Source organism: Dromaius novaehollandiae, chromosome 9 (genome assembly GCF_036370855.1).
Source record: "Dromaius novaehollandiae isolate bDroNov1 chromosome 9, bDroNov1.hap1, whole genome shotgun sequence".
Taxonomy (NCBI): domain Eukaryota; kingdom Metazoa; phylum Chordata; class Aves; order Casuariiformes; family Dromaiidae; genus Dromaius; species Dromaius novaehollandiae.
This window is the reverse complement of record NC_088106.1, coordinates 20196425-20223334: the sequence shown is the minus strand read 5'-3', so window position 1 is coordinate 20223334 and position 26910 is coordinate 20196425. Positions and strand designations below refer to the sequence as shown.

The window sequence follows — 26910 nt, the reverse complement described above, 5'->3', positions numbered from 1 at the left end:
TTTTTGCAAATCCCAATTTTTTCATTCAATTCAACCAATATTCAACCTTGTAAAAATAAATAAATAAATAAATAAAGATAGTGCCCTTAAGAGAGGAAAAAGAGAATAAAATCTCGTAGGCTTTACCTTTAAAATTTGTAGAGGACTCAAGCCGCATGTAGATGTGTATAGTATGCAAATCCTAGCACCTTAAGAAAACAAAACAAAAACACACACCCAAAACATCAGTCTTCTGATCTGGGAAGATCTCTACTTGAGGGTTAAACATAGTGGCTTTGTCATCCTATATGTATTTATTGTAAATAATCTAATTCAATACACACTTTTAACTTGTCCCTGTAGCCTTTTTCTGATTGCATGCTGTCTTGATCTCCAGTTAAGTAACAAAAAGGAAATGATATATAGGTCAAAGAAATCTCATTTAAACTAGTTAATACTTTCAGTGACTAATGGTGACTTACTGTGGATTGCCAAAGAGGCAAGATGGGAGGAAAAACCTAAGAGTATTTCCAAGTAACTTTCTGTGTTGAAAGAGCACTTCGAGGCATGTTCCTTCCTATACTTGACCTTGTTATCCTAAATCCACCCACTGGTGGCAGATTTTGCCCTGTCATCAGGGATGGACACTTCATTTCAGAGTAAAAATTTGCATTTGCACAACTTGTGTGTGTAGGAAGTTTCAGCTCAGCACCTCTGCTCTACCTCTTTTTGGTCCTCAATGTGCATCTCGCATTACATGCTCTGTGAGAGACTTTAAGTCATTGCACTTGCCAGGGTAAAGTCCTGCTGGAAGAAAGTGTGTTGTGTTTTTAAGAGCCCACATAACTAGCCAGATGCTTCATCTGATGTGAAGTGTCTAATACATTTGAGAGATACTTAAGCAACAAATGTACCATGCTGCTAGTGTGTACTCTAAATGTCCTGGATTCTTGTGATACTTCGATTCCTTGCCAGCACAGAAGGGTTTGGATAGCAGAGTCACCAAACGCTTGCAGTGAAATATGTACCAGAGAGGTCTTCTTGTCCAGTAGTGGGTTTTGTGTTTGTCCCTTTCATGAAGAATACGATTCCCCCCCCCCCCCCCCCCCCGCTACGTGGTCCAAGACTTTTTTGTCTGCCCTCATTTTCCTTTTAGTTTGTTCGAAGATAGTTGTAGTCTGTGTCATACCCTGAGGGTCTGGCCATAGTTTTAAGGCTCTCAGTGTGTTAGGTTGTGTGCAGACATGGAACAAAATTGTTTTCTCATCTGAGGAAGTCTAAATCCAGTAAGTCTGGGTTAAAATGTTTTAGTAAAACAGAGTTCAGTATGGAACAGCAGATTTTTGTCAAACACAGATTGCTTGGCCTAAAACAACTCATATTTGAGCAGCTTTTCTGGTGGATGAAAGGGTGGGCACTTACTGAACAAGCCCTTGTTGTTTCTAGGAGACCCCTGAAGCTTATGAGCACTCCTGCATGGCTGGGAATGGCATCTTCCTTTAGAGCCTGGCCAAGGACTTAACCAAGGGGGCACCACTGCAGCTGACTGGAGTTGTCCAGTGGATAGTGAAGGTGAGGCCAGCAATAATCTGGGAAAGACTTTGAAAATGAGGACTAGCAAGTTATGCTTGAAAGATCAAGGAGAGCCTCACAGAGAGAGAGGAAAGTGACCCCAGCAGAAGCATTCTCAGTGGGTAGTGGGGGCAAGACTGCCCTTGTTAGAGCCACAAAAAGCCTCTTGCAGAAATCAAGAGGTGAAAAGCTGAGGAGCAAGACAAGTTTTAACAGCATAGGGGGATAAGCTGCTTATACTTAGTGTCTCAATTACGTTGTGCAAAAGAATCTGTAAGAGTTGGGATGGAAGGACCTAGAGTTGGAGTTTTAACAGAAAAAGAGCAGGAATCATGCACAAAGGAAAGTCTGAGCAGGTTTGTTTGAACAACTACGGTTTAATTCTTCTCCCCACAGGAAAGTCCCCATTACATAACTGTGTGTAGTTCTGAAAAGCTACAGCAACTGTAGCACAGCAATCTGACTTGAGAAAGCCTGTGTCTGTGGTTACTCTGTCAATCCTCATGACACTAAATCACTAAATAGTATTAACCAATATCTATTAAAAGTAATTTTTCTTCTTTCTATTTGGCAATCCAAAATAACCAGGTCTTACTGGATATTCCAAAGGTCTTCTAGTAACACATGACAAAATCCCAGTTCTGTTAAGCATGTAGTAAGTGGCCCAGAGTGAGAAAGCCCTCCAAATGTCAAGTCTGATTTAGTAAAACCTTGAGTTGATGAGCTCTCTTGGCTAACCTAAACCTTTGCCATTTCAGATTATTTAGCTCTTCCTCCTCCTTTTTTGGTGGTTCTTTCTAAGTTTCTTTTCTTAGTGTTTTGTGGTTTTTTTTGTTTTTGTTTTTTAGTTTTAGGTTAACTTTAAATTAATATTCTGTGCTTTTTTTAAGAAGCTTCTCACTTTCTAAACTATTCTCTTCCAATTTTCAGACAAAGCTATTCACCATGTTTGACTTGAATTCATGAACAGCCCGTCTAAAATTACATTTCTAGTGAAAGGTAATTGCCTCCCCTGCCCTGGTATAGTATCTTTTCCCATCTGTCTGAATTCAGTATTTAAGTGCAAACCCTCATTTGTCCATACTGGAAGGCAATTTCATGTTCAGGCTGTGGATTTTGGCCCCAGCCACGTTCCTTCTCCAGGTCATCTTTGGGATCTGTACATCTCTTGGAAAATCTTGGGCCATGCGACAGGAGTGGAGAAGTATCAACTGATGTGCAGAGAAATGGGGAGGTAGCACTAAAGAAAACCAGAAGTTTTGGGCTCAGCTTGGGTGGGTTGCATGATGACTCCAGTGCAAAAGGGTTGCTAACATGTTTTGGGGGGAGGTTCCAGGATATTAGACTGTAGTAAATCACACTTATTTCTTTCTATTTGTAAGTAGTTCCCCCCTGTCCCCTGCTTTTTTTTTTTTTTTTCCTCCTGTGAATGACATTTTGTGATCTCAGTTCCTTTCGGGAGATGTTGGATGTATCCTCTCAAGTGATTCCTTTCCTTCTCCATTCCTGTAGAATTTATACAGAAAATAGGCGTTTCTTAACTTCTCTGATGGTCAGAAACATCAGCTGACGTGTGTTTTCTATTATACTTATTGTGCCTAAAGACACTTATGTCTCTGGATTGGAAGGAAGGACAAGCTGTAATAGTGAATCTGATGTAACTTAAAGCTCAGCTTGTTAGGCAGCTTTATATTGTTTCTTCTCCTCCTGACTTCTCCTTCTTTCCATCTTCATTCTTTGCCATCAGCTTTGAGAGGTCCACTTCCATGAAAAGGTTGTGTGCTGCCATGAATGGCAATAGGGCTGAGTAGGGTTAATTTTGAAATGGGGAAATCTGCCTGTAGAACTCCAGATATTCCCCTCCTGGTCCTGTATGCAAGTAGCAGCAAGCAACTAGTGGCACTAGGATGGATGCTGCAGATGCACCAGTCCTTACAGCCTGCCCTTTTGATAGATCAGAGGTTCGTTTCTCCCAACAGGCATATAATTTCTCCCTAATTGCACCAAACTAATGTCATTCAATAACACTTCTAGACTTGTTTCTCAGAAGGTGTAACATATAACTAGTGAAAACTGGTTTCACTGTTCAGATAAGGATTTTTGGCAATCAGTCATGTAAGTGTTGAACTGTAAGAAATCAGTGTTGCATCATAGCCTCTAAAATGACAGAGAAATTGAGCAAGTTGCCTGTGGAACTTTTGTGCTCAGGATTCATTCCATATTTCATCATCAGAGGGTTATGCAATAACTCTTGACTTGGCCCTTTTCCTTTGTTTTGTACTGGTACCTTTCTTTGCTCTGTCAAAGTTTTCCTGAACAATTGGAAATTACAGAAGGGAATTTCCTGTTTAATTCTGTTTTTCCTGGTTGATCAGCTGTATCGTTATAATGCTTTATTTTCAGCAGTTCAGCCAAGGACTGTAATATGTACTGAAACAACACTGTGTGAGGCTGGATAAAAATGGAAATTGGAGTAAACTGCTTCTAGTCAATTAAAAAAAATTGTCAATATCTTCCCTGTTATTATAGGGAACAGGTGAAGATACTATAGACAAGGTTTAAAAACTTCAAGATAGGTAAGAGATTAAAAAAAAAAAAAAAACTTCCATGTTTAATATTAGACCTAAACCCGTAAATAAGAGGCTATAAGCTGCAGTCTATCAATCAGATAGTTATCCATCATAAAATCCCTCTCTGTGTCTCTCTTGAAGCTAATGGAATGCTTTAAGCCTTGCATCTGCATGGCTGTGTCTTGAGATCTCCCAGCAAAGCTGCACAGTCAAATACAGTGCCATCACTGGGCCACAGTTTCAAAGCATTTCAAGCTGTTTTCCAAACCCTATACAGTTCTGAATTTCCATGTGTATGTAGATTTTCATAAGCAAAATTTTGCATGAAAGCAGATGCAGATTTATTTACACAGCTACATCTGTACATGCAAATCATCCGGTCTGCTCCAGCGCTGCGTAGTTTCCCGGTTTCATAATGGGATAGTGACAGGGCAAGCCGCTCTCCCAGAAATAATCCCCTTTTCCCGCCGGTGCAGGTGTGTTCATTGAGACTGAACTACAAAGTCCTTTCAGCGCTTCAGGCTATCAGCAGGCTATTTTCTGTGAGTAAAACCCCTCTTTGTGCTAACAGAGGAAGTATGTTATATGGAGACAGCAGCCTGGGGCTCCTGCTGCGGATCTGCAGCTGCTGTACCCCCTTTCCCCCGTCGCCGGTGCGGTCTGCCTTCGTGTGCCCACTTGTCAGCTCTCCTGCCGACTTCCCCCAAACAGCCCAGGACTGTCGCTGTCGCAGCGTTCCCTTGGGAAAAGCTCCGTTTTCCCCAGTTTGTTTCCCTCTCCTTTTACCGCTCAAACTGAACGGCTCTGCTGCATTAGCACCAGGTTGCCTTCACCTTGCCTTTTGTTATGTATGTGTGTATATATATGTATGTGTATATATATATATATATATATATATGTGTGTGTGTGTGTGTATATATATATATATATATATAAAGTTATATGTGTGTGCATATATATATATATATATGTGTGTGTGTGTGTGTATATATATGTATGTGTATATATAATGTGTACAGGAGAGATTTGGCTTGCTCCACAACTTTTATTCGGGCCCCTGGAACAAAAGAATGGAGGTTTAGGAGAGGCTGAAACCTTTTGTGGATCTGCCTTTTTGTCAGCCTGTCGTCTTGCGAGTGTGTCAACAGCAAGAGCAGGGTTTGTAGGGGGGACTAAGCAGCGGACACGGGAGAGAGGGCAGTTGGTAGACTTTAATGAAGTAAAGCCAGAAGCGACAGATGAGTAAACTGGGAAACTAAAGAAAAGGAGAATTAGCTGTGACAAAAATTTTAGAGGAAAAAGTGGGCTTGACTGTAGCTTGGGAGGGAGTGCAAATGTAAGCCATTTCATGGGACTGCAGCACCATTGAGGCCAAAAGTGGCCTCTGAAGGTGTCACGTCCCCCCTCCTGCTCATGTGGGGCCACATTCAAAACCGGAGCAGGTGGCTCAGGCAAGGTTTGAGCATTTCCCAGGGTATTCAATGGGGAATTTCACATCCCCTCCAGGGCAGCTTGTCCTGCTGCTTAACCACCCTCACTGCAAAGAGGTTTTTTTCTTTTTTCCTTATGTCTAATGGGAATTTCCCTTTTTGCCACCTGTCCTTTTGCTGTGCCTCTCTGAGAAGAGCCTTCATGGCCACAGGAGGCAGCCACGGGGACCACCTTGACCCCCCTCGGCCTTCTCTCTCCTGGGGAAAGAAACCGGCCTCCCTCAAAAATGGGGGCTGCCATCCCTAACCCTCTCCACGGCCGCTCCAGTACAGCAAGCACAAGCTTGCTGGGTGCCTGCTCCTCTCTCCTCCGGGTCACGGGTTAAGGCACTAGGTGTTATTAGTCCGGCGGCAGCCCCTGAGGACCAGCACCTGAAACCGGCTGCCGCCTGGGCTCTGCAGCACTGCCCCCCACCCTGAGCCCGAGAGGCTGGTTTTTCCACTCACCCAGTCCTAAATCCCGACTTAGTCACACGGGAGCTAGGGGCGACCGGGCGGGAGCCTTGCTCAATGGTGGCAGCCATCCATTGGCACTCTGCCCTCGCCACCGGCAATCGTGGCCTCCCTGGAGCAAGGAAGTGCTGCCCTCTTTTCCTATGGTTTTTGCCACTCGTTTGCGTTATTGAGTTGACTCGGCCATATCTTATCTCTTTAGAGTTTACATCAGGACTTACCAGGCAATTTACTTGAGCCATTTGCATTAAATCTTTTGTTGATTTTTAGCTATTTTACAGAAATAAGCGGAAGGCACTTTGCACATGCTGGGTATGAACAAAGGCACATTTCTCCCGGAGGAGAAGCTCTCTGCATGGAGTTTGCTCTAACTTTAAGCCTCAATTGAAATTGCTAACTCCAACACCCCACGAGCTAGCAGTGCTGTTGGTGCCCCAGCCTTGAAAGTCACCAAGACCATACTGACCCTTAGTTAGGGGTAGGCAGGGGGTCTTGAAGCTAAAAGAGGAGGATTCTGTCCATTAAAACAAAAAAAAAAAAAAAAAAAAAAAAAAAAAAAAAGCACATGATGGAAATAAAATACAACCAGTGCAAACCATAGAGTCGGAAGAGAATCTCACCGTGCAAGGCCCCCTCTATCTAGATAACTGCATCAGTCATAACATGTAATGCCAGAACTGCCTAGCTAATGGTGTTGGAAGTGGGTAGGGATGGGTCTGGGTACCTATTTGGGTAGGGATTTAACAGAATTGGGCCTTATCAGGAAAAAGTAATGGGGGGGTTGTTTACTTGGGAGGAGTCTGGGCAGAGGAAAGGAGATGCAGGGGTGGGGAAAGGGGGGACTCAGGGAAAGAAAAAATGCAGAAAAGGTATAAAATCAGGTGGAGAGCAAAAAATAGGGCAATCCTGTGGCAGCACGAGCGTGGAGGCTGACAGGGCTGCCTGCAGCTGGCCTGTGGGCCCCCGGCACGCTGGAGGGACCCCTTGGGTGACCTGCTGGCTCCCATCAGGTCTGTGTCTGAAGGACTTGGCATGGGAACATGGAGTAAGGAGGATTAAATTTGTAAGGAGGGACATATGTGTACCTTAATACTAAGTGGAAGAGGAAAGGCAAGAGAATTTGAATTTAACAGCACTTATATGGGTGACTTATAAATTTTCTTTATAGTAATATAACCAATTTAGTAATGTAATCAGTATGTCAATACCAAGTGATAGAATTGCAATTCAATATTACTTGCAATGAAATAACTGTGCAGTAATGTTACTATAGCAGTGCTGTATTTATTAGCCAGTTAAGGTGGTATTAGTTTTTTCAAGGTGTATTGCCTAAGCAAGAAACCTTATAACCATCTCCATCAGCCTCCAGATCTCAAGCCTCCAGTCCAAAGGGGACAAGTAGGCCCTAGGGAGCAACAAGTATGTTATCAATATGGGAGACAAACCGATCTCTGTCTCTGTTAGCAATTCTTTAAATTGGTGTTTGCATAGTGCTTTTGATGCTTGTGATACTAGTCCGTGGGTAAGAAGACATGGTTACTATCTTGACACTCTTAGAAAATTCTCTTTTCAAAGTAGCTGAAGACTTTCCTAGTATTTATACTACAGTGGAATGGGAGGGTGGAAGGGGAGCAATGAGAGATGATAAACCAATGCCTAACTTTCATGTCGTCTTAAAGGTAGTTTCTTGGTAAAGACTGGATGCAGTGAACTCTTTTAAAAACAAAACAAACAATCCCCCCCCCCCCCCCAGACTATTACTGGATGATCTGGGAGAATTTCCTATGTAGCTTCCACATTATTTAAAAAAGGGAGAAGAGGGAGAAGAGTGAGAGAGTGGGTTATTGCCTTTACCTGGGTGCTTCTTGTACTACTTAATACTCCTCAATCTAGAAATGCTTTTAAGCGATTAATATTTAACTAGTCCTATCTATCTGAAAAGGAAAATGCTGCCACGCTAGACTTTATCATTCCAGTTAGCTATTTCATAGCATTGGCGAGTGCTGACCTAAACCATTTCAGACGTAGCTCTGTACTGAGCGGTATTGTGTTTTTAACTGTCTCTCTTTTCATGGCATTCTATTGCGCACCATAAAGCAGTAATAAAAAGCGGTGTACGTCAGGGTGCGGGGTCTTGCCTCTTCTCCTTTTCTTTGGCCGGTGCCAGTGGCTCTGAGCAGAAGCATCTCTAGCATACATGAGGCCGGGCATGCTGCAAGGCCACTTGTATGCATGTACGAGCTTCCCTAATTCTGGCTACCATATAGAGAAACTGATTTCTATGAATAATAAGCTGTTCTAGAAAGACTCTGATTTCTTACATTTCTAGGAAGAAATAAAAGGATGGTATCCTTCATGAGACATGTAGGACTGACTTTCTCTGAAGAACAGAAGGGTGAATATCCCTGAACAGACTGACCCAGTGTGTTGCCCATCTCCTTGAGAGAAGCTACCTTTAAGCTTAAGCTACTCTATAACCCCCTGGAGCCAGCAGCAGCTCTCATGTGGCCAGCAGCTCACTAAGATATGGCCTGCAGCCATCACGCTTACTTCACATAAGTCACTAAATGGCGTTGCGGAGGAACAACCTTCAGTAGCAGCTCAAACAGAGCGTACTTGCAGCGATGACGTGGACTCTCCACACGGGTTTCTTCCGAGCCATGCTAGGCAGTTTTAAGATTGTGTCCACTTTAGTCAGAGGCGCAAGAGCTGCAGTACTTGTCGGGGAAGGCAATTAAACAAGCTATTATTTATGAAAAAACATTGAAACCTAGCTCCTGTTCCAAGTTGCTTTTAAACTAATTCAGTTTCAGGTGAAATAGCTCAGATGTGTAACGAACAGGCAGAAAGTGACTGCAGTAAGTATACAGTAAAAGAAACTCTAAGCAAACCCATTTCCATGAATACTGAATGTGGCTTACACAGACCCACTAATACTACAGTCTAGAACTAAGAAAGCTCAGAAAGCAGTAATTTGGGAAGTCTGATGTTACTGTGTTGGCTGACCAGCAAATATTAATGCAGTCCTTTGGTACTGTAGAAGATAGAGCTACCCAGCTTCTGTGAGGATGCTATACTGAGATGATCATCTGGGTTAGGCCCACCTCCCTCTGCCCCAAAGTTGGGTTTATTAAACTAGAGCAAAGCAAATATGCCGTTTCTGCAGGTAGCGTTCAGATTTAGACTTTCCTCATTTCACAACCCACACTCCTGCCCCTAAAAATACACGTGTGCTTCACCCACAGAACCATTACCTCACGGACTTTTATTTCCTTTGCTTTTTGGCTGATCTTTTTTTTCTAACCTACTTAAAAAAAAAAAAAAAAAATCCCCAGCATGTTGCTATCTTGGTTCATAGCACCAGGAAGGTGCGGGCTGTATTGGGCAGAATGGAATTTGTTGTGGGGAAACCCATGATGAGGCTGGAACCCGCCCGCGTGTGAATTCCCGCAGCTCCCGCTGCTGCTTTATAAGCAGGCGTCGGAGCGGCAGGGCTGGCAGGAGCGTCGGAGCACCCGGGAGCACAGTCGCTGCACGCTCTGAGAATGTCTGGCTTTAACTGCAAGAGCTTGCTTCTGGCCTCCCTGCTGGGGCTCCTGGTGCTGTCGCTCTCCGGTCCTTCCCAAGGTGAGTGAGCTCAGGCGTGCAGCCCTAAAAAGCAGTGCCTGGTGCTGCTCTGGCACATGCCAGCCACGCTGGGCTGCGTGTGTATGTATGTGCTCTCCTTCACCGCACTGCCAGACGTGAGCTGGAAGGGACAGCAAAAGCACGCTGCTTACTCCTTGCAGTCCTACCTCCTCTCCCCTGTCAGCGGGGAGCTGGGTAGTCAGGGGTCGAACAGAGAGTATCCTTGGCAGCGTGGTCTGAAGGGCTTTTATTTACCTCCTGTTTTCCTTCGTTCCAGCACAAAGCAACCAAGACTGCTGCCTCTCTTACAGCAAAGGGCGCCTGCCTCGGTGGGCCATAAAGGGCTATACTGAACAGCTCTCCAGTGAAGTCTGCGATATCAGTGCAATCATGTAAGTTACTTTTTGGGAGACCCTGTGTTTTTTCTGTGAGTCGCGTATTAGCCTTAGGATGTCCATTTGGGCAAAAGCAATGATTTGAACACTGTAAGCTTGACTCTTTTTTTTTTTTTTTTTTTTTGGTACCTTTTTCAAAAGTTGAATCGAGTAGATCATATATAATACTTTTTCACAAAATATTGTAAGAGCTGTAGTTGATAGGGACTACTAAATCAGAGGACAGCTGCACAGTGTAAATGATAAACCTGGCAGCTTAGGAATCAGCTGTGTAAACAAGAAGGTGCTTAGTCTTCAGCTTAGCTTAACTCTGGCCAACACCAGATGTTTCCTTGCTGCAGCCTGTTAACAGTCACATGAGTGATGAGTGTTGTCTTAATTGACAGAGATCAGAAATTGTCTCACAAGGATTTAGCCCTCCTAAATGTTGATCTGTCACCATAGCTTGACAGCAACTGTTCTCCTTTAGTATCACAAAATGATTTCTTGCATCCAACAAAGTTCTTTGTCTCAATGTCTCCAACAAATTGAGTACAGTGTATGGCGCAAAAAATGATCCCCAAGACTAAAGAAGCTATTAGGCTTAAACTTCATTAGGTTTTTCTTTTTGTTCATGTGGAATTGGAAAGGGGGTGTGTAGCATCCCTTATCTAACTGGTGTTTAGAAAAGTAGTTCCTATTCTTTATATGGAGTAACATGATGAATTTTTTTGTTTCACTAAATACAGCTTCATAGTATTTACTAGTGTGGAGCTTTTACAATTACTTACTAATATTTTTACCATTATTTCTTTTCCAGTTTCCACACCCACAGTGGACTGAACGCCTGCGTAAATCCTAAGGAAGCCTGGGTGAAGAAGCATCTTCTTTGGCTGAGGTAGGAATCTAAAAATCTAAAAGCTCTTAGGTTGATGAAAACAGAGCATTTATAAAAGCCCTTTTCTTACATCTCCTGGAGGCCACTTCTGATAGAAAAACAAACATGTTTAGAATTGCTATCTCCCGTTAGACATGGTTACTTTTTAGATTCCTCTCTGGGACAATCATGTCATATGTCCTTTTTCTACCTGAGCTATTCTTCCTGTATTTGCTAAATCTGGGGGAGAGATGCCTACAACTGACTTGTGGCTGAGGTGATTATTTATGTGTGTTCTCTCATTCCTTTTAACAGCCATAAGCTCAAGAGGATGTCAATGTGATGTGGTTTCCAGCAGGGAACTAAACACAGACGTGGCTGAAGAACCACTAGGTTCAATCTCTCGGTTGAGATCGTCATCTTGTACACTGTTGTGTGCTTACTAACCACTGTCTCTGGCTTCTTTGGAACCGTTGAACTTCTCAGGTTGATTCATATTGCATCATTGTTTTGCTTGAATTAAGCATTTTGTTAAAGTTTCTCTTTTACTTACTAATATGTGACAGTAGATTACTATTCAGCAAAGACTACCTTAAGCTATTGTACAGAGTATGTTTTCTATTAGGTTTATTGCATAGTTTTTTTGTACGTGTGCCGTGTGCTGTTCAGCATATATAAAGCAGGTTATTTATTCTGTTTATTTTGTTACTTCTTTGGCACTTTCTTGCACCAAAATATGTTTCCTTTTAATTCTACTTAGCATGATAATACATTTTGAACTATTGTTAAAGTCTGTTTGTATAAAAAATGGAAATTGGAGATTTAAAAAAATAAATGAATCTGTCTACATGTGATATGTTTTTTTTAATTGAAAAAGGTAACTTCTCCCTTGCAATAAATTCCTTTGCTCGTGAGCCTCCAACTGAAACAATTATGCAAGTGTATTCACATCTATTAAAGCCACTGCCCAGCTTGTTCGCTCTGTTTGCCCTATGGGTACCTACAAACTCCTTGGGATATAATCCTTTTCTCAGACAGCAGCTATATATGAAGCTTTTGATGAACATGAAGACCTGTTCTTGGCTCAATCTCATCTTAATCAAACTAGAGGGAATTTCTCTTACTGGTTTCTTGTATCTATTCGGGAGAAACCTTCTAGCTCATCTACTGAGAAGGATTATGATTGTGCTAATACTGTCTGCTCTCAGCTAAAGGTCATCTCTGCAGGAGACGTTTTCAGAGGGGCATTACAAATGATGCTTGATAAAAGCAATGGATCTTCATAGCATACGGTGTGGGTGCAGGATGAAGTGGGGAGGCAGCTCTGCTCTGTAGCTACATGGCCCACATGGACTTTAGGGGTGTGACCAAGCAGGCTGTGTAGGCATCTTCTCCCTGTCAACACCAGAGTCTTTCAGACAGATCTATGCTTTGATTTTTGGTATCTCTTAGTCACACAGACAGGAGTATTAATTTAAATGTTGGATAGATGTTCAGCTGCAGCTATGCATTTCTTGGTGTCCTTGAGAGAGGAGCTGATGTGTTCTTTTTATGGTGGTTGATTCTAGCTTCAAAACCTGCCAGAACTTACGCAACCTGCTTACCTGCTTGTGGCCCTGCAAACCTGGGAACTTGCTGTTCACTGGGGATGAAGCTCTGAAGCAGCAAGATTAATTGGTTTCAGAGTTTCCAATAGGTAGGTTCCACATCCCTCACAAAGGATATAATAAGTAGCTATAGCCGTCCCAGAGAGGAGTCATTACCCAGCACGTTCACTGGGAATTTCCAGAGTTTCTTAACAGGACTGGAGCAAACTGCAGAACTCTGACCTTTTCTGCCAGCACTGGTGCGTGTTCCTGTATGGGATGAGCCAAAGAGCTCAGGGGCTATCAGGCACCAACAAAATGGAACAGATGCATTTAATGGATGCATATTAAAGTGTCAGAAGTCCCTACCCTGGGAATAGATAGGGTGTTTGAGGGAGTATTGGGATAAGAGGGAAGGAGAATACTTGGTAGCTGCTGGCAGAATCTTAATGTGGTGCCTGGCACTGACATGAGCGCTTTGGTTGGATGGGGGAAGGCGTGTGGCAGTGAAGTGGGGAAATAGGAATAATGCCAGGGAGGAGTGGCAAAATAGCGGGAGAGGAGCTGCAGAGAGCAGTGGAGATTTTAGGAACCAGAGCTATGTATGAACTTTGTGCAGAAAAGCCAGGAGTCAAAGGTAAGCAATTAAGAACTGAGGAGCAGAATATGAAAGTGAAGACCGATGTCTGAAATTAAGTGGGTGGCTCGCTGTACTCACAAGTCGGGCTTGTGTAATGTTCTCTATCACTTCTGCAACTCCTTCTTCCTCTTGTCAGCCACAGCTCTATCTCCACAAAAGCCCAGGTGCTCTATCCACAGAGCTGTGACTTGTGGGTTTTTTTTTCTTTTTTTTTTTTTTTAAAGTTCCTCTTCTTGCAATTGAATTCTTTTTTATGATCAACCTCACTGGAGGAAAAAAATCACCTGAAAACTGGTTCCTATGCTCAACAACATAGGTTGTCAGGCTACCAGTGGGAAATTCCCTGTAAAAACAGCATGTCCTTTCATGAATTCCTGAAGTCGCAAGCAGGCATTATAAGTGAGTGCGATACCTCTAAAATCATCAGATTGGAGGAGCTGCGTTTTTCTGAGAAAGTAACCTTAAGTGACGGTAAAAGTTCTGATAGCTTTGAAAACGATGACTATTTCTAAGAAAACCTTGATCCTGTTTTCTTGGGGGGCAGGTGCACCTGTTCTGCATTTGTGTAGGTGAGTTTATTTCCTCTATACCTTTGGGGATTTCCTCCTTCCATTTATTTAGAAAAATATTTTGTGACCAGTTATTTTCTCTTGCAAAATGCCAGAGAGCCTTTTTGTTACAGCTTGAGTTTACTTGAGAGGGGGTGTGAGGGCCTTGCCGTCAGAGTCTCAGCACGATTTCCTATGTCAGTTCCCAAGTCTCCTGCTCTCACCCTTTTGAGACCAGTCCTCCATGATTCCTGCACCTGCTGGAACATTAGTATTGACTCCTGTGCATGTCTTTACTTTCTGTTACTTTTTCTTTAAAAAATTCTTTTATTTTCTAAAGCAATCTCACTCCATTCCCACTCAGGACATTATGGCACTTCATTATTTTGAGATCTTTGTCAGAGAACTATCTTCCTATATGGAATCAAAATTTTGATTTACTCATCTCTTAATATGTCTTTCTCCCACTCCAACACAAAGTAACTATGATTGTTGCCTTTCTTACACACAGGGAAAAGTGCCTGCTAGGGCTGTCATCAATTACACGGAGCAGCTGTCAGTAACTCTGTGAAATTAATGTTATTGTGTAAGTTACCAATTTAAAGAAATTCAGTTATAGTATGACTACTCTTGGTTAGTACTGTCTGATGCATGAGTAACCTATGGATATGTGGGCTAGTGGAAAAATGTGTTTAAACATTATAGCTTACCTATTTATATCTGTGGACAGCTCTGTGACGTTATCTCAACACAAAAAAAGCTATATGGAAAAAGGTATACAATGAAGAATGCTTTTTAATACGCACTTTCATCTGTTCCTGTACACACTATGTGTTTAAATGTTCAGAACAGTAGGTGTTAATTAAAGGTAGCAAAGATGTTGATGAAAATAACTTTGGATTATACAGACAGTGATTTTTCTAAGGAATAGCAACCATTCTGCTGCTTTTTGCTGTTAAAACACAAACCTGCTGTATCTCATGAGTTACCACAAGCTTTAAGTTATTTGTTGACTTATTGTTCAGTTAATTGTAGCTCCTAACCATCAGTTAGGGAATGTTGTTCCTCATCTTTTTTTTTTTTTTTTCTTTTCCAGGTGCCACACAAAGACGGGTCATAAAGCATGTGCAGATGCAAGACAAATGGGTGAAAGCACCACTTCTCAGCCTGAGGTATGAACGCTTTCAAGCGTATTAGCTCGCTGAAGGCCAAGCGTTACTGAGCGCACTTCGTGACAGAGACACCTTGAGCCCTTTCACAGTGGCATTGATAACTGGTCCATTAGTTTGAATTACCAGTATCAACGAGCCCACACGTAACTGAACTTCACTTTTGATTAGCTAGAACAAATAGTACAACTGTAATTCTGCTGAGCAATAAATAGGGGAATTCCTGAAAGCAGAAGGGCTTTGGGCTTATGAAACTGTCACTTGATTTTAATGGCATACACCCAACTAGATAAACATCAAAACAATACAGGCGATCAATTGTAAAAAGCCGTCTGTAACTTGATCTCAGCTGTTTTATGCTCTGCCAGTCTTATCACAAATATCAGGCCACGGGCAATATCCCTAGCCTAAATACAAACCATAATAGAAGTTTTTAGTCTTCAGATTTCTTTCTCTGTCTTGTAAAATTTCCATCATCATACTTTTAATCTTTTTAGTTATATTATGCCATGTGTATGATAAGTTATAACTGATGGGTTATAACTGTGTGAATTTACATAAATGCAAGCTATGATCTGTGCTCCTATGGTTTTGTGGTTGTGCTGTTCTTGCAGGGATCAGCTTTAGCTGTCCAGTGCTGCTGTCCTAACCCGGTTACAGGTTTTCAGATGGCTCTGTTTGTTCCTTGTGCATTTTCAGGTGCAGATGACTTCCAGTCAGAGCTCACCAAGAGCTGTTGGCATTAGTTAAAACCAAAATGTTTTGTGATAAACACAGGCAAATCAATACATTACTTGCCATTGATGACACATGTGAATAATATGTTAATGTAATGCATCTATAGCTATACCTATAGTGGAATGTTGCTTATAAATATGGTAAGGCTCAAATGTTTCTCTGGCCTGCTTGCCTGAACAGTGAAACTAAGAAAATGCTCATTGGATAACATTGAAAAAGAAATCCTTCCTCTGCCCTGAAAAGATAGCGCATTTCTTTTTTCTGTCTTTTTTTTTTTTTTTTAAAGCAGAGGAAAGGGGTTTCGCCAGCATGTTTGCTTTTGGAGCTAACCTGGTGAGGTTGAGCCAGATTTTTCCATTACTACTCATCTGCACTACAGCAGATGGGATTAACCTGAACCAGACTGAAAAATGACAGAACACAAAGGCAAATTTCAAGTAATTGATAAAGCATCACTGAATTCCTTGGGCCAGTGAATTTGACTACTTTATTAAAGCAGTTTTTTCTTAATTTTTCAAAGCAAAAGACTGAGGAAGATATGAGTTCATGAAGGCTTTTGAAATGGATCTACATGTACAAATGCTCTCTGGAACTCAGCACAGACTAGAATCGACTCTTCTCACAATTTTGCATGCTTGCTACTGATTTGCTCCTGTTTTTTTCTGAACCATTAACATTTAAGGTTGAGCAGTCATTACTTTTCTTGAAATAAGAATTATGCAAAAGTTCCTTTTTCATCTCTACCACATCTATTATATCTTCAGTTACTGTGAACACTAAAAAGCAATATACAATAGATATGGTGCTGTGGCTGCTATAGTGTATTGAGCCTAGTGTATTGCTCATATAATTACCATTAATAAAACCAGGCATTTGTTTCATAGTCATTTGTCAAAAACAGTTTCCTTGAATTTATAGCATCTTTCAACAATTATGCAATTCAAAACGCATGCTTAACGTGAAGATACCAAGTGAAATTTAAATATTGTATCTTTAAAAAGGAAATACTTCACAGGAGAAGTAGAGTCTAAAATAGTATTATTAATTGTTATTACTATTAGTACAACAGCATTTCCTTAATTTTTCTTTTATGAATTCAACTTATATCCGCAAAATAGAATAACAATTTCGTTCATAAGCATCTGCACTTACATTGCTGTGTTCCTGGAATTTTGCTACTCCTTAACTGTAAATTAAAATTTTTTTTCACTTTCTCTGTCTCAAGGAGATAATGGATAGTCTGGCTTGAGATCCCCTGAAAGAAACAGATATTCTATATATGGTGTCCACATAAGGAGTTTTGCCTGGCACACTTACAGTGCATGTCCTGTACTGGAGGAATTTTATCTGCCATCACAGCCCCATGCAGCTGCACACACAAAAGTGAGGAAAAGAGGCATGCACATAGCAGATTTTCCTAGACTAACTGTACCAGCAAAGGGATATGAAAATCCATGGAAAAAGAGCTACCTCTCACAAGAGGTGACTGCTGTAAATGGGAGTTGAATTTGTATGGTTTGTAGTCTGTGGATAGAAAGTCTCTACCTCAGTCTCTGTTAAATCTGTTTACTCCGCAGTCGTTAGTATTGTCATTAACACAGAGGTCAAAGGAATGTCAAAGGAATCCATGAGATGCAATCACTAGGGTTCATTAAATACACTATTAATTTACTTTTACAGTTGGAGGCCCATCCTATTCTTTTTGCAATTCAAAACAATGCAAATTCACCATGGGGTCTCATGGACTTACTATTTCCTAATATTTCAGGGATACAGATAGTTTCATTCTAGACCGCCTAGATTCATCTAGTGGGATGCTCGAGAAGCGCTCTTGGCTGAATCTCTGTTATAGGCTCTGAATCCAAGCCATTTCAGTGTACTAGCTTTTCAGGATTTTCTTGTCTCACAACAATACTCCATCTCCCAGAATATTCTGATGTTCCTAAAACCCTCATCCCTTACATTCTTTAAGAGTGATTCTTTTTTCTAGCCCTCAAACTTTCAGCAAAAACCTTAGAAAACAAAAGACGAATAAGAACTCAGTTGTTTTTTACATTTTTTTACACTTCTTATATTGAAGCTAGTTTCATGATTCTGTGATATCTCACTTGTGCTTTTTGAGTAGTAGCTGTAGCAGTGAAATTTGAAGGTAAAGCTATTGCCACGTTTCCAAAGTGAGACTTTTCTTGCAGTGAGCACTATTTCAGTTATCAGAAACGATGATGTTGAGCTACTTTTCAGTCAACAAATTGCAGTCTCAGTCTCAGTTGAAGATTTGCACATTTTGTCAGTTTGGTTTACGGCTTTTCCCCCTTCCCTTCTTTACTGCTGGAGATGGATGTAGTCACTCACAGATTTCAATGAAGATTTTGCTTGCCCAAGGGCTAACATTAACTGTTTCCTATGCCATGGTGAATGAGACTCTATAAGAAGGCAGACACAGACAGTCGGAATAAGGTATCAGATATGCTCTTTTGTTTTTGTTAGTTTGCGGTTTCCCAAACTGCGGCGAATACCTTACTTGGTAAGACATGCTTAGACATGGGGACAAACCAGCTTCTGGAAAAGGAAACTGCCGTGAACATGTGCTCACCTGTGAGAAAGATATGATAAGGTCCATTCAGGAGAAGACTACAAGATAAAGTAAGTTAGGAAACAGGAAACGCTGAGCACAGTAGCCAGTACCATGTTTAGTGATGGCATGTAGCAAAGTGTAGGAAACAGAGCACAAAGTATTCTTTACTTCTGATTACACCTCTTGTGATGTAAATCGTAGCTGTCTTCTCTTGTGGGGCAATGTCTGCTCATGAGCCTGGGCAAAACAGTTTTATGTGTAGGATGATCCAGTACAATTTCATTTTAAATTTTGCATCCTCCTCCTATGCCTTCTGGATGATAAAATTTAATCAAAAGATAGCTTGTTCTTGAAAGAATACAACTTGCAAAGAGATAAACTGTGTACCAAGGATTCTTACAGTAAGTATTCAGGTGAGTATAGATAGTGTCATTAGGTATCAAGGACAGAAGAACCACTGCAAACCTGTAAAAAACTAGACTCGTACCTCGGGAGGATAGTTAGGTGCTACGAGCTAAATGGTCAAGCCGTCGCCTAATCGGAGTTATCAGTGGCAAGGGGTTCAAGTGATTGGTCCAATTAAGAGTGAAATTGTCAATTACAGTGTCAAGGTTAAACTAGCAGTTTAATGTTCTTGCAGCATCATTGGTCATGTACAAAGCTATTGAGAACACGGCAGACTTAGAAAGTAGGCAAATGGGAACCTGAGAATGATAGATATAGTATAGCAGGTTAACTCAGAGCTGTAGAGTGGTCAGTATGGTGACTTCAGCTATTCACTCAAAATTGGTAATTGCCTCATGTACGAATCACCTTTCTGATATACCTGGATTTGAGGAGTAGAAACCAAGATTTTCATGTAAGTTTGTCACGTATATCTCAAAAATAACAATATTCTGGCAAGACACCTTACTGCTGTGATTGATTTTTTTAAATATATACTTACTAGACCTGGTTGAAAAATGTGATTTTCTATTCTAGTGGGCATCTGAATGTTTCAAAGTGTTACGATTAGGAATAAATGGTCAAAATGTCTTTCAGAATGATAATTCAAATCTCAAAGAGGTGCCCTCTGTATAGCATTGCTTGAAATCATTATTAGAATAGGCAGTAATGTTTTGTTAATTTGAAAGTGTGTAGTGCTGTATTAATGTTAATTACAATGAATGGGTGATATGTATAATATTTTGAACATCTACATGAAGTACATCAACATGAGGGTAAGGCAACTTAGGAAACGTGAAATGCAGACAGTGCAGTAGGCCTACCATGTTTAGTGAAGGCATGTACAAAGTGTTGGAAACGTACAGGTGTATGTGAAATACTAACACATTTTGGCATCACAGAAATGAAATATGAAAGCCAAAATGAGTTATTTAGACTTTTAAAATTAAAAATGATGGTGAAATGAACATGCTTTGACTCTAGTGAAGCCGTGCTTTCTAAAAGGAAGTGGCTTTCACTGCTTATCTTTATCAACTCTTCTGTAGGCTTAGGAGAAATCCTGTTATTCATCAGGAGCTTTTGCTTCCTCCTGTCTCAAAGTGGTTTGACCCAAGAGTAGGTTAGGTACACGGAGGAGAAATGCTCCTGTTTTCCTCAGTAGGTGCATCAGGATAACTCACAGGCTTTCATCTTACAGCTCAGACAGTCTGACCACAGAATTTGTGTGCAATTACCTGATTTTGTCAGCTCCATCTTAACTGGATGATACAAAGCTCTCCTTAATCAAAAAATCTTCAGCCACCTACAGTCTGGACCATGGGAAGAAAGATAAAAGGCATTTCTGAATTCTTCTCAGAGAAGGTAGGAGAAATACATGTTACTGTTTTTTTGCTTCGAGTCTTTTCTATTTCCAGGTCTACTCATCAGCTTGGCAAGCTTAAGACAGGAAAGAAAGTTCTCCCTTAAAAAGTGGATAGAAAGGGAAAAATTTTTTCAGCTAAGTGAAAATTTGACTGAAAGAACTAAAAATGTATGGAATTAGCATGTTTGCCTGGGAAAAGTAAGCAGTGTGTTGGACGTGGAAGATAGAAGAAAAGAGCAAAGAAGAAAAATCTTGTTCTCCTCCAGTACTTATTACCGCTATGTCTGGTAGGTACTCAACACTCGTGTCTAGTCATGTGAACAGAAACTTGTAGGTGACACATTTCATAGGCACATAGTAACTATTCTTTTTTTATTATGGATAATCAGCCATACAGAGATGAAAAACAGAGAATCTCTGGAAAAGAGGGTGCTTTGTCTGTTGCATAACATACTGTCAGCTCTGTCTCCCAGAATAGTAGTTACCTAGCAAACAGCAAACTCATGGAAATTGATGTCCTTATATAGATGATAGGGTTTTAACATTTTCACAGCTGTGGTGTCATGATTACCATTACAGATAACAGAGCAGAAATGAGAAGCAGCTCTAACGATGCATGGGGAAGTGTACGTGTGCATGGGTATGTGTTTGGGCAAGAGGAAACAGGAACCCTATTCCAGAATAAAACAACTTCGGGAAGGGTTACCTAAGCCTATTTAATTAGCTAAGCACAAAAAAGGAAATATCAGAGCACGATCTTTCTGCATCTGATAGACCTTGACAGTTATGAAAAAGGACGGCATGCAAAAAACTCCCCTTAGTAAAAGTTCACTACGCTCATGACTAACATAACAGAAATAGGAAGTGGCTTTTTGCATCTTTCCCTTAACTCAGACTACTTTTGGGCTGGCCTTTCTGATTTAGTTCAGCATACCACAGACTGACCTACTTGAGAACAAGTGGGTCATGATACAGCTCTAAATCAGGAAGCCTAAAACCCACTCTTCTCTACAAGCGAGAGTGTGCTTGAGTGAGAAATACTTTCTTCTTTTTATTCTTCTTAGGATGATACTTTGGCTCAATAAAAGAGGTTTTCAGAGTCTGTGATGATAGATAGAAGCCCACAGTTCTCAAAAGCAAGCTGTTCATTGAACTGTATTAATTTTGCCTCATACTGTCCAAAACAGCTGTCTCCAGTGCTCTAGATAAGTGTATATTGCGGCCTTTCAAAGACTTTTCAATGTTGATAACAAGGCTTATAGTATCTTAACTTTCTGCCGCTCCTGCAAACTGCTGACATGAGCAAAAATGCACACAGGGAGCAACTGATTTATAAGTTATCCTTCCAGGCTGATAACATCAATACTTTTCATCTTTGAACATCAAAGCTGATTATCTCATCCATAGATTAAAAACTTCTGCAGATCCTGGCCGAATGTCTCAGCATTTCGTTTGTCTTTCCAGTGTAAGTATTTTTGTGTATAGCATGTATGCAGATTCTTTGAAGCTGCCTTTTCATTGTAGACGTACTATGTTACAGCCTTTGGATGCTAAAAACCTCAAGGTACCAATTGTGCCTCAGCAGTCTTGGCTAAAATTCTTCCTCCTAAAATTACGTGCTAGTTGACTGTTTCCCTGAACTCTAAGGTGTTGCATTTCTGCTTAACTTTGTATGCCTGCAGTCCTGCAGTAGTGGTGTAGCTGTGATATGAATGAGGAAAGGTCTGAAGGGAGAGGTGATGCTTTTTTTCCTAGACTAAGTGATGCAAGTGGCTAAATCAGACAAGCTCTGGTTAGACACTTCATAGGAATACCATAAACATGTGGATTACCACAAACTCATCCAGCTCTGTGTCTTGACGAATGTTCCTTCTTTCTAGAAAGCTTATCTTGTCTAGTATGCCACCACTGATGCAAGGTTTAAGTAGCAAAGCTGTGTGCTGGAAATGTCCAAAGTGATCCAGGCTGTGAAGTATCAACAGTTTTTAGAGAGCGATGCAACTGCCAGGTTATAGAGCACTTGTAGCTGACCCAGATGTCTACACAGCAAAATGAAGTGTGGTCATGACATAGCTAACACAGGTAAAAATGGCAGTGAAGATTTAGTGGTATAGACTTCAGGTCAGCCTGCCTACCCACCTGTGTGCGTCTGCAGTGTCCCTGCTTGACTAGTCCTCCAGGGATCAGCTGCCTTCAAGTCCTTCCCTGCAGTTGTTACCTCAGCTGCCCGAACTTTCCCAGGTAACCCTACCTGCGCTATGACTGTGCGTCCATTTTGTGGGTCCAGAAGGACATACGTGCTGTTAGTTTCCGCATGTTTATTCTGCACGTAGGCCTGTACTGGGTGGTGCTCTGGGAAAAATTGTTTCTCAGCATAGTGTAGCACTGTCCCCACCCAGGTGGTCAGCAGTTTTTCCTAGTTACTGTACAGGAATAGCCTGACCGATGTCATTATCCTGGAGCCTCTTTGGGACACGCTGCACACAGGCGGCATAGAGAGCTAAGAGCTTTTCCGTAGTGACTCCACTGTTCCCGAGTCTTGTGCTCCCAGAGGCAAGAAAAGGGGACAAGAGTCAAGGCTGGTCTCATTCATGATTTCACTGATCAACTTCCGAGGGTCGTTAATGCCTCTTAACCCCGGATGATGATGAGCTGCGAGGAGTGTGGGTTTAGATGGAGACATACAGCAAGAAAGCAAGGAGCGAGGGTGCGGAGGGCTGCTAGGGGATGACGTCATGGGGCTCTGAGGTCGCCCCATTTCCTCCTCCCCTGTTGAGACTGGGGCGACGTCTGCCGTATCTGTGTCTCATGGAAAAAAAAGAAAGGTCTTTGGCATGTGGTAACAAAACTTTGAAAAACTTACTTCTCAAGAATATGGCAATAATTGATGCAATGAGGTAAATACAAACCTGAAGTACAAGACTTGAACAGATGCTTACTATATAAACTACGGTGGAATTGGAGATATGCCTAATTTATGCTGTAGAGAAGTATCAAGCCTTTAAAGTTGATTAAAAAAATTAAATGCAACACTTCCAGTTACTGTTAACTAGTCTATCAGAGAGGCTGCGTGAATGTGTATTTATGAAGAACAGAGGGGAAGGAGTTAATGTAGGAAGCAGTATCCATGGCATGTTCACTGCTAGCATCGCATAAATTAAGAGAAGAGAAAATGTTTATGTTCAAAAATTATAATCTGGGTGGATACTGATTATGATAAATACAAAAACCTACTAAGAAACTGGAGACCACCAAGAGTAGGGGTTGTTCAAAAAGTTATTTTTGAATAAGCTTGTTCAAAGTAAGTCAATTCAAAGGAAAAGCTGTTTAGCTTAATTGGGGATGATTGTTTTCAATGAAAATATTTCTTATCTTCCTCGAGACAACTGCCTTTCCACGTACAAATAAGACAATTAAAAAGAATTAAAATAAACGGAAACAAAAAACCCAAAGACCCCTTTGTCCCCTGGCCATGTCCCAAAGTAAATCTGGAATTGGCCATTGTGTTTTACTTCCTGACTTTCAGAAAACCAAAGGACTATCTTCAAAGGGAAGCTGCAGGGGACCACGGGGCTGTTTGGGAAAAAGTCGGGGCTGTTTGGGAAAAAGTCGTGTGTTGTTAATGCTGACCTGGACTGGCGCTCTGTTGACCTGTTGTCAACAGTAAGGGCTACAAGACGATTTCCTAAATCAAAGTGTGTTCACTGCTTCCCCCTATTCAGGAGACATCCTTGCCGAAGGCTTGCCTCGAATTTTTTGTGCTGTAAATCCATTATCTTTTAATGATTCCCTGTTGGTTACCTCTTTTCAAACACATTATTTTTTTCTCCTGTCTCTGATGAAACCATATTTTTCCTCTTCATTTATCTGTGTTTCCCTTTAAAATATTAAACTGATTAGTTTTTCTTCAAGGCTTTTTTTTTTTTTTTTTTTTTTTTTTAACCCTCGGCCATTTTTTTTTTTTTTTTGGTCATTTAGTAGCTCTGTGATTTTCCGAGGGCTTTCCTAGGCTACTGAGGCCGCCTCTTCAGCGCTCAGGCTTTTCATCGCTGCTCAACGCAGTCTGGCTCGGGGCTCGGGTGCCGCGCGGCTCCCAGCGGAGGGCGCGAGGTTACGCGGGGCAGCCGCAGCTGACCGCGGGCAACGGCCGCTGCGGACCCTCGCGCAGCGCGGGCGGTGCTGAGGCGGCGCGAGGCCTCGCTGAGGGGCGCGGCCATCTCCGCCAGGCTACCGGCGAGCGCATGCGCAGCGCGGATGTTTGCGGGTTGCTATGGGAGCGGGCCGAGGCTGGCGGCCGGCGCGGGAGGATGCGGCTGAGGCGGCTGCTGCTGCGCTATTACCCGCCGGGTGCGGAGCGGCGCGGCGCGGGGGGCCGGGCCGGGGTCGCGCTGCCTCCGCAGCAGGTGGCGCGGCGGGGCGGGCCGGGGCGGCGGCGGTCGTGCATCGCCTGGCTGCTGCTGGGCTGGGCCGGGCCCCGCCCTGGGCTGGGCCGGGCACCGGCAGGAGCCCGGTTGCCGCTCGGCTCCGTGGCCGTCGTGGCCGTTCCCGCCACAGCCCGGTATTTGCGTTGGTTTGCTCTGCCGCCTCGCGCTCCCTGCGGCTCGCGGAAGCGTCGTTCTGGCTCCACGGGTGAATTCGTAAAATGGCACCACGCGCCCTGTCTGGGGGTGTCCTTTGCAGGGCGCCCTGGTACTGGCTGCTGTTTCCACAAACGCAGCTGGCTGCTGAAAACTCAGTGACTTTTCTGCCCCATTTCTGGCTTGTAAATCTTCTCCGGTAGTGAGGGTTTTCCCTGTATGGCCTAACTGTGTATGTAGCAGGTGAGAGCAGGAGCAAGTGGACCGTGCACCAGCTGTTGGAATGAAATCCTGAATTCAGTGGTGAATTTTTCCAGCAGTTTCTTTCGTGTATGGCCTCCCATCTAGGAGGAGTTCACTGCAGGATCCCAGAGGGAAATAATGGTTTTATTGTTGCAAAAATGAGGCAGTCTTATTGCTCTACAGAGCAATGAACAGTTTAAAAAATCAAAACACAAGTCATGGAAATGAATAGTTCACACCAAAAATGCATGTGCATTACTAAATGACCAGTTTGGTAAGAAGTCGGCCTATTACTCCTTTTTCGTTTCTTTGTTTCTGGGCAGACCCATGTGTTAAAAAGGTGTACTGCTAAGCTGCCTTTGTAGAGTGTCATTAACTCATTCAGGAGCCTTATTGCATTTTCTGAAACGAAACAAGATGGAGATGGCAAATAATGTCAGAACGCCTGAGGTAATAGCAGGCCTTTCTGCCAAATTAAATATTTTTCTTACAAACTTGGTAAATTGCAAAATGACCTGAAAATTCATCCAAAATATCCTTTCCCATGGGAAACCAAGGAGCAGCAGAGCTCTTCAATGAGTATTTTGAAACAGAAAGCAATGTGGTTAAGCTCGAAGTACATCTTACACGGGTGCCAAAGCATACCTAGAAATGAGAAGTGTGTTATGATTTTCTGTGCGTTACTGCACATAGGCCTTTGCAAGCAGAGAAAATAAACATAATGGTTTCTGTAAAATGTGTTTTCCAAGTTGCTTGGAACACCAAACTACAAAAAACATCTGCAGGACAACTTGTTTGAAAACGGAGCTGGTGAAATCATACAAAAAGTTGCTGGGAAAAAAAAGTTTTTTATTTCTAGAACTGAAAATGAATCATAAATATAGCATTTAGAATATTGATGTTTAATATCTGTTATCCTATAAACATATAAGAGTTGTTCATCACTCTTCTCGTTTATAACAAGAATTGTTACTCTAGTTCTAATCTCATGAATTGGAAGTAGGTCTGCTTAAGTCACTGCTGTAATTAACACAAGTGCAAGCGTTGAGATCTACAGTGTGCACCACAAAATCCCTAACATGTGTTTAAGACTTGTTTGCCATATTTTTTTAAAGGGCTTATCCTGGAATATGTACAATGTGGTGAGCCAAAGACCAGATCCATAGATCTACTTGATCTTAGCCCTGAGTAAGTATGATTCTATTTCAGATAACAGCACTATATGCTGTTTTATAGCATGATCATATACAACTCTATTTGATTGCTTTAAATGTAATTGCGGGCAGTTATGTCTTTTCCAAACAAACAAGCAAAACAACAACAAGTAAACAGCAACAAGTAAAACAAACTAGCAAAAAAAAAAAGCAGTCATTCCTGCTGCTTGTATTTTAAATACAGAATTTGCACTCCAACTGATTATTACCGCTATGCTTTCTGCCACTGTTCAGAGGTGGAAGCTCTTTTTGCTTACAGAGTTATGATTATCAAGATGCCTGTTCAAAACCAGCAGAAATACTGAGTTTTATAGTGCCAGGCTTGTAGTATTATAATTAGTGATAGTTCTTAGGTACTGTAATAATATTTCTGTTTAGAATGCTTTCAAAAACCGGGTCTGATTCAGCTCCCAGTTATATTGCTTTAAACGGGCAGGTTGAAATCACTGAAAACAACAACTAGGCATAAGTTCAGATCGCTGCTGTTGATTCATTAATTCTCTTATTTCTAAGGTAAGATAGTGTAAGATAGGTAAGTAAGTATTAATAATTCCCTCTCGTATGTCTATGTGGAGAAATGAAGTATCTGCTTCTGTTGGAAATAATGGAAGTTTTCTGTTTCTTTTGTTATGAATCTAATTGTAGTTGGGTTCTTTGGAAGAACAAATAAGAGTGTATAATCGGATTTTCTAAATTCCTGCATATTATGATTGAAGCAGTAGGGGCTTGATATATCCAAAAATCAGGCCCTGATTGGCTTGACTGAGGAATAAAATACACAATCTGTTTCAAAGCCAAGTTTAGAATTAAGTTTGATATCTTTGGCTAAGACAGAAAACTGAAATTGCTTCATGAGGAAGCAAGTGAAACT

The 26910-nt window shown here is 41.7% G+C and overlaps 2 protein-coding genes across 6 annotated transcripts in view; both read left to right on the top strand.

Moving 5' to 3' along the window:
• The first annotated feature begins 9418 nt into the window (after nucleotides 1-9418).
• Nucleotides 9419-11794, top strand: CCL20 (C-C motif chemokine ligand 20). The gene is made up of 4 exons (XM_026109716.2): nucleotides 9419-9691; nucleotides 9969-10083; nucleotides 10886-10963; nucleotides 11258-11794. The coding sequence occupies exons 1-4, from the start codon at nucleotides 9610-9612 to the stop codon at nucleotides 11283-11285; spliced, it is 303 nt and encodes a 100-aa protein (XP_025965501.2). The 5' UTR covers nucleotides 9419-9609; the 3' UTR covers nucleotides 11286-11794.
• A 1770-nt stretch (nucleotides 11795-13564) lies between these two features.
• Nucleotides 13565-26910, top strand: part of DAW1 (dynein assembly factor with WD repeats 1) — a 34758-nt gene continuing 21412 nt past the window's right edge. The window contains exons 1-5 of one of the 5 annotated variants that reach the window (XM_064516884.1): nucleotides 13565-13737; nucleotides 14228-14302; nucleotides 14813-14888; nucleotides 19841-20004; nucleotides 25941-26013. Coding sequence is in view for 1 of the 5 variants with exons in the window: in XM_026109791.2 (XP_025965576.1) it covers nucleotides 24313-24352; nucleotides 25941-26013 (113 nt within the window). In the remaining 4 variants the exon portion in view is untranslated. Of the gene's footprint in view, nucleotides 13738-14227; nucleotides 14303-14812; nucleotides 14889-19542; nucleotides 20005-24254; nucleotides 24353-25940; nucleotides 26014-26910 lie in introns of those variants that run through there. The other 4 variants (XM_026109792.2, XM_026109793.2, XM_064516883.1 and 1 more) reach the window with 4 other exon arrangements.

Excerpts from the sequence above, each read along its gene's own strand:
- CCL20 (XM_026109716.2), top strand. The coding sequence starts at position 9,610 with ATGTCTGGCTTTAACTGCAAGAGCTTGCTTCTGGCCTCCCTGCTGGGG. Across the intron at positions 9,692-9,968 it reads GCTCTCCGGTCCTTCCCAAG|CACAAAGCAACCAAGACTGC; the intron begins GTGAGTGAGCTC and ends CCTTCGTTCCAG. Across the intron at positions 10,084-10,885 it reads TGCGATATCAGTGCAATCAT|TTTCCACACCCACAGTGGAC; the intron begins GTAAGTTACTTT and ends TTTCTTTTCCAG.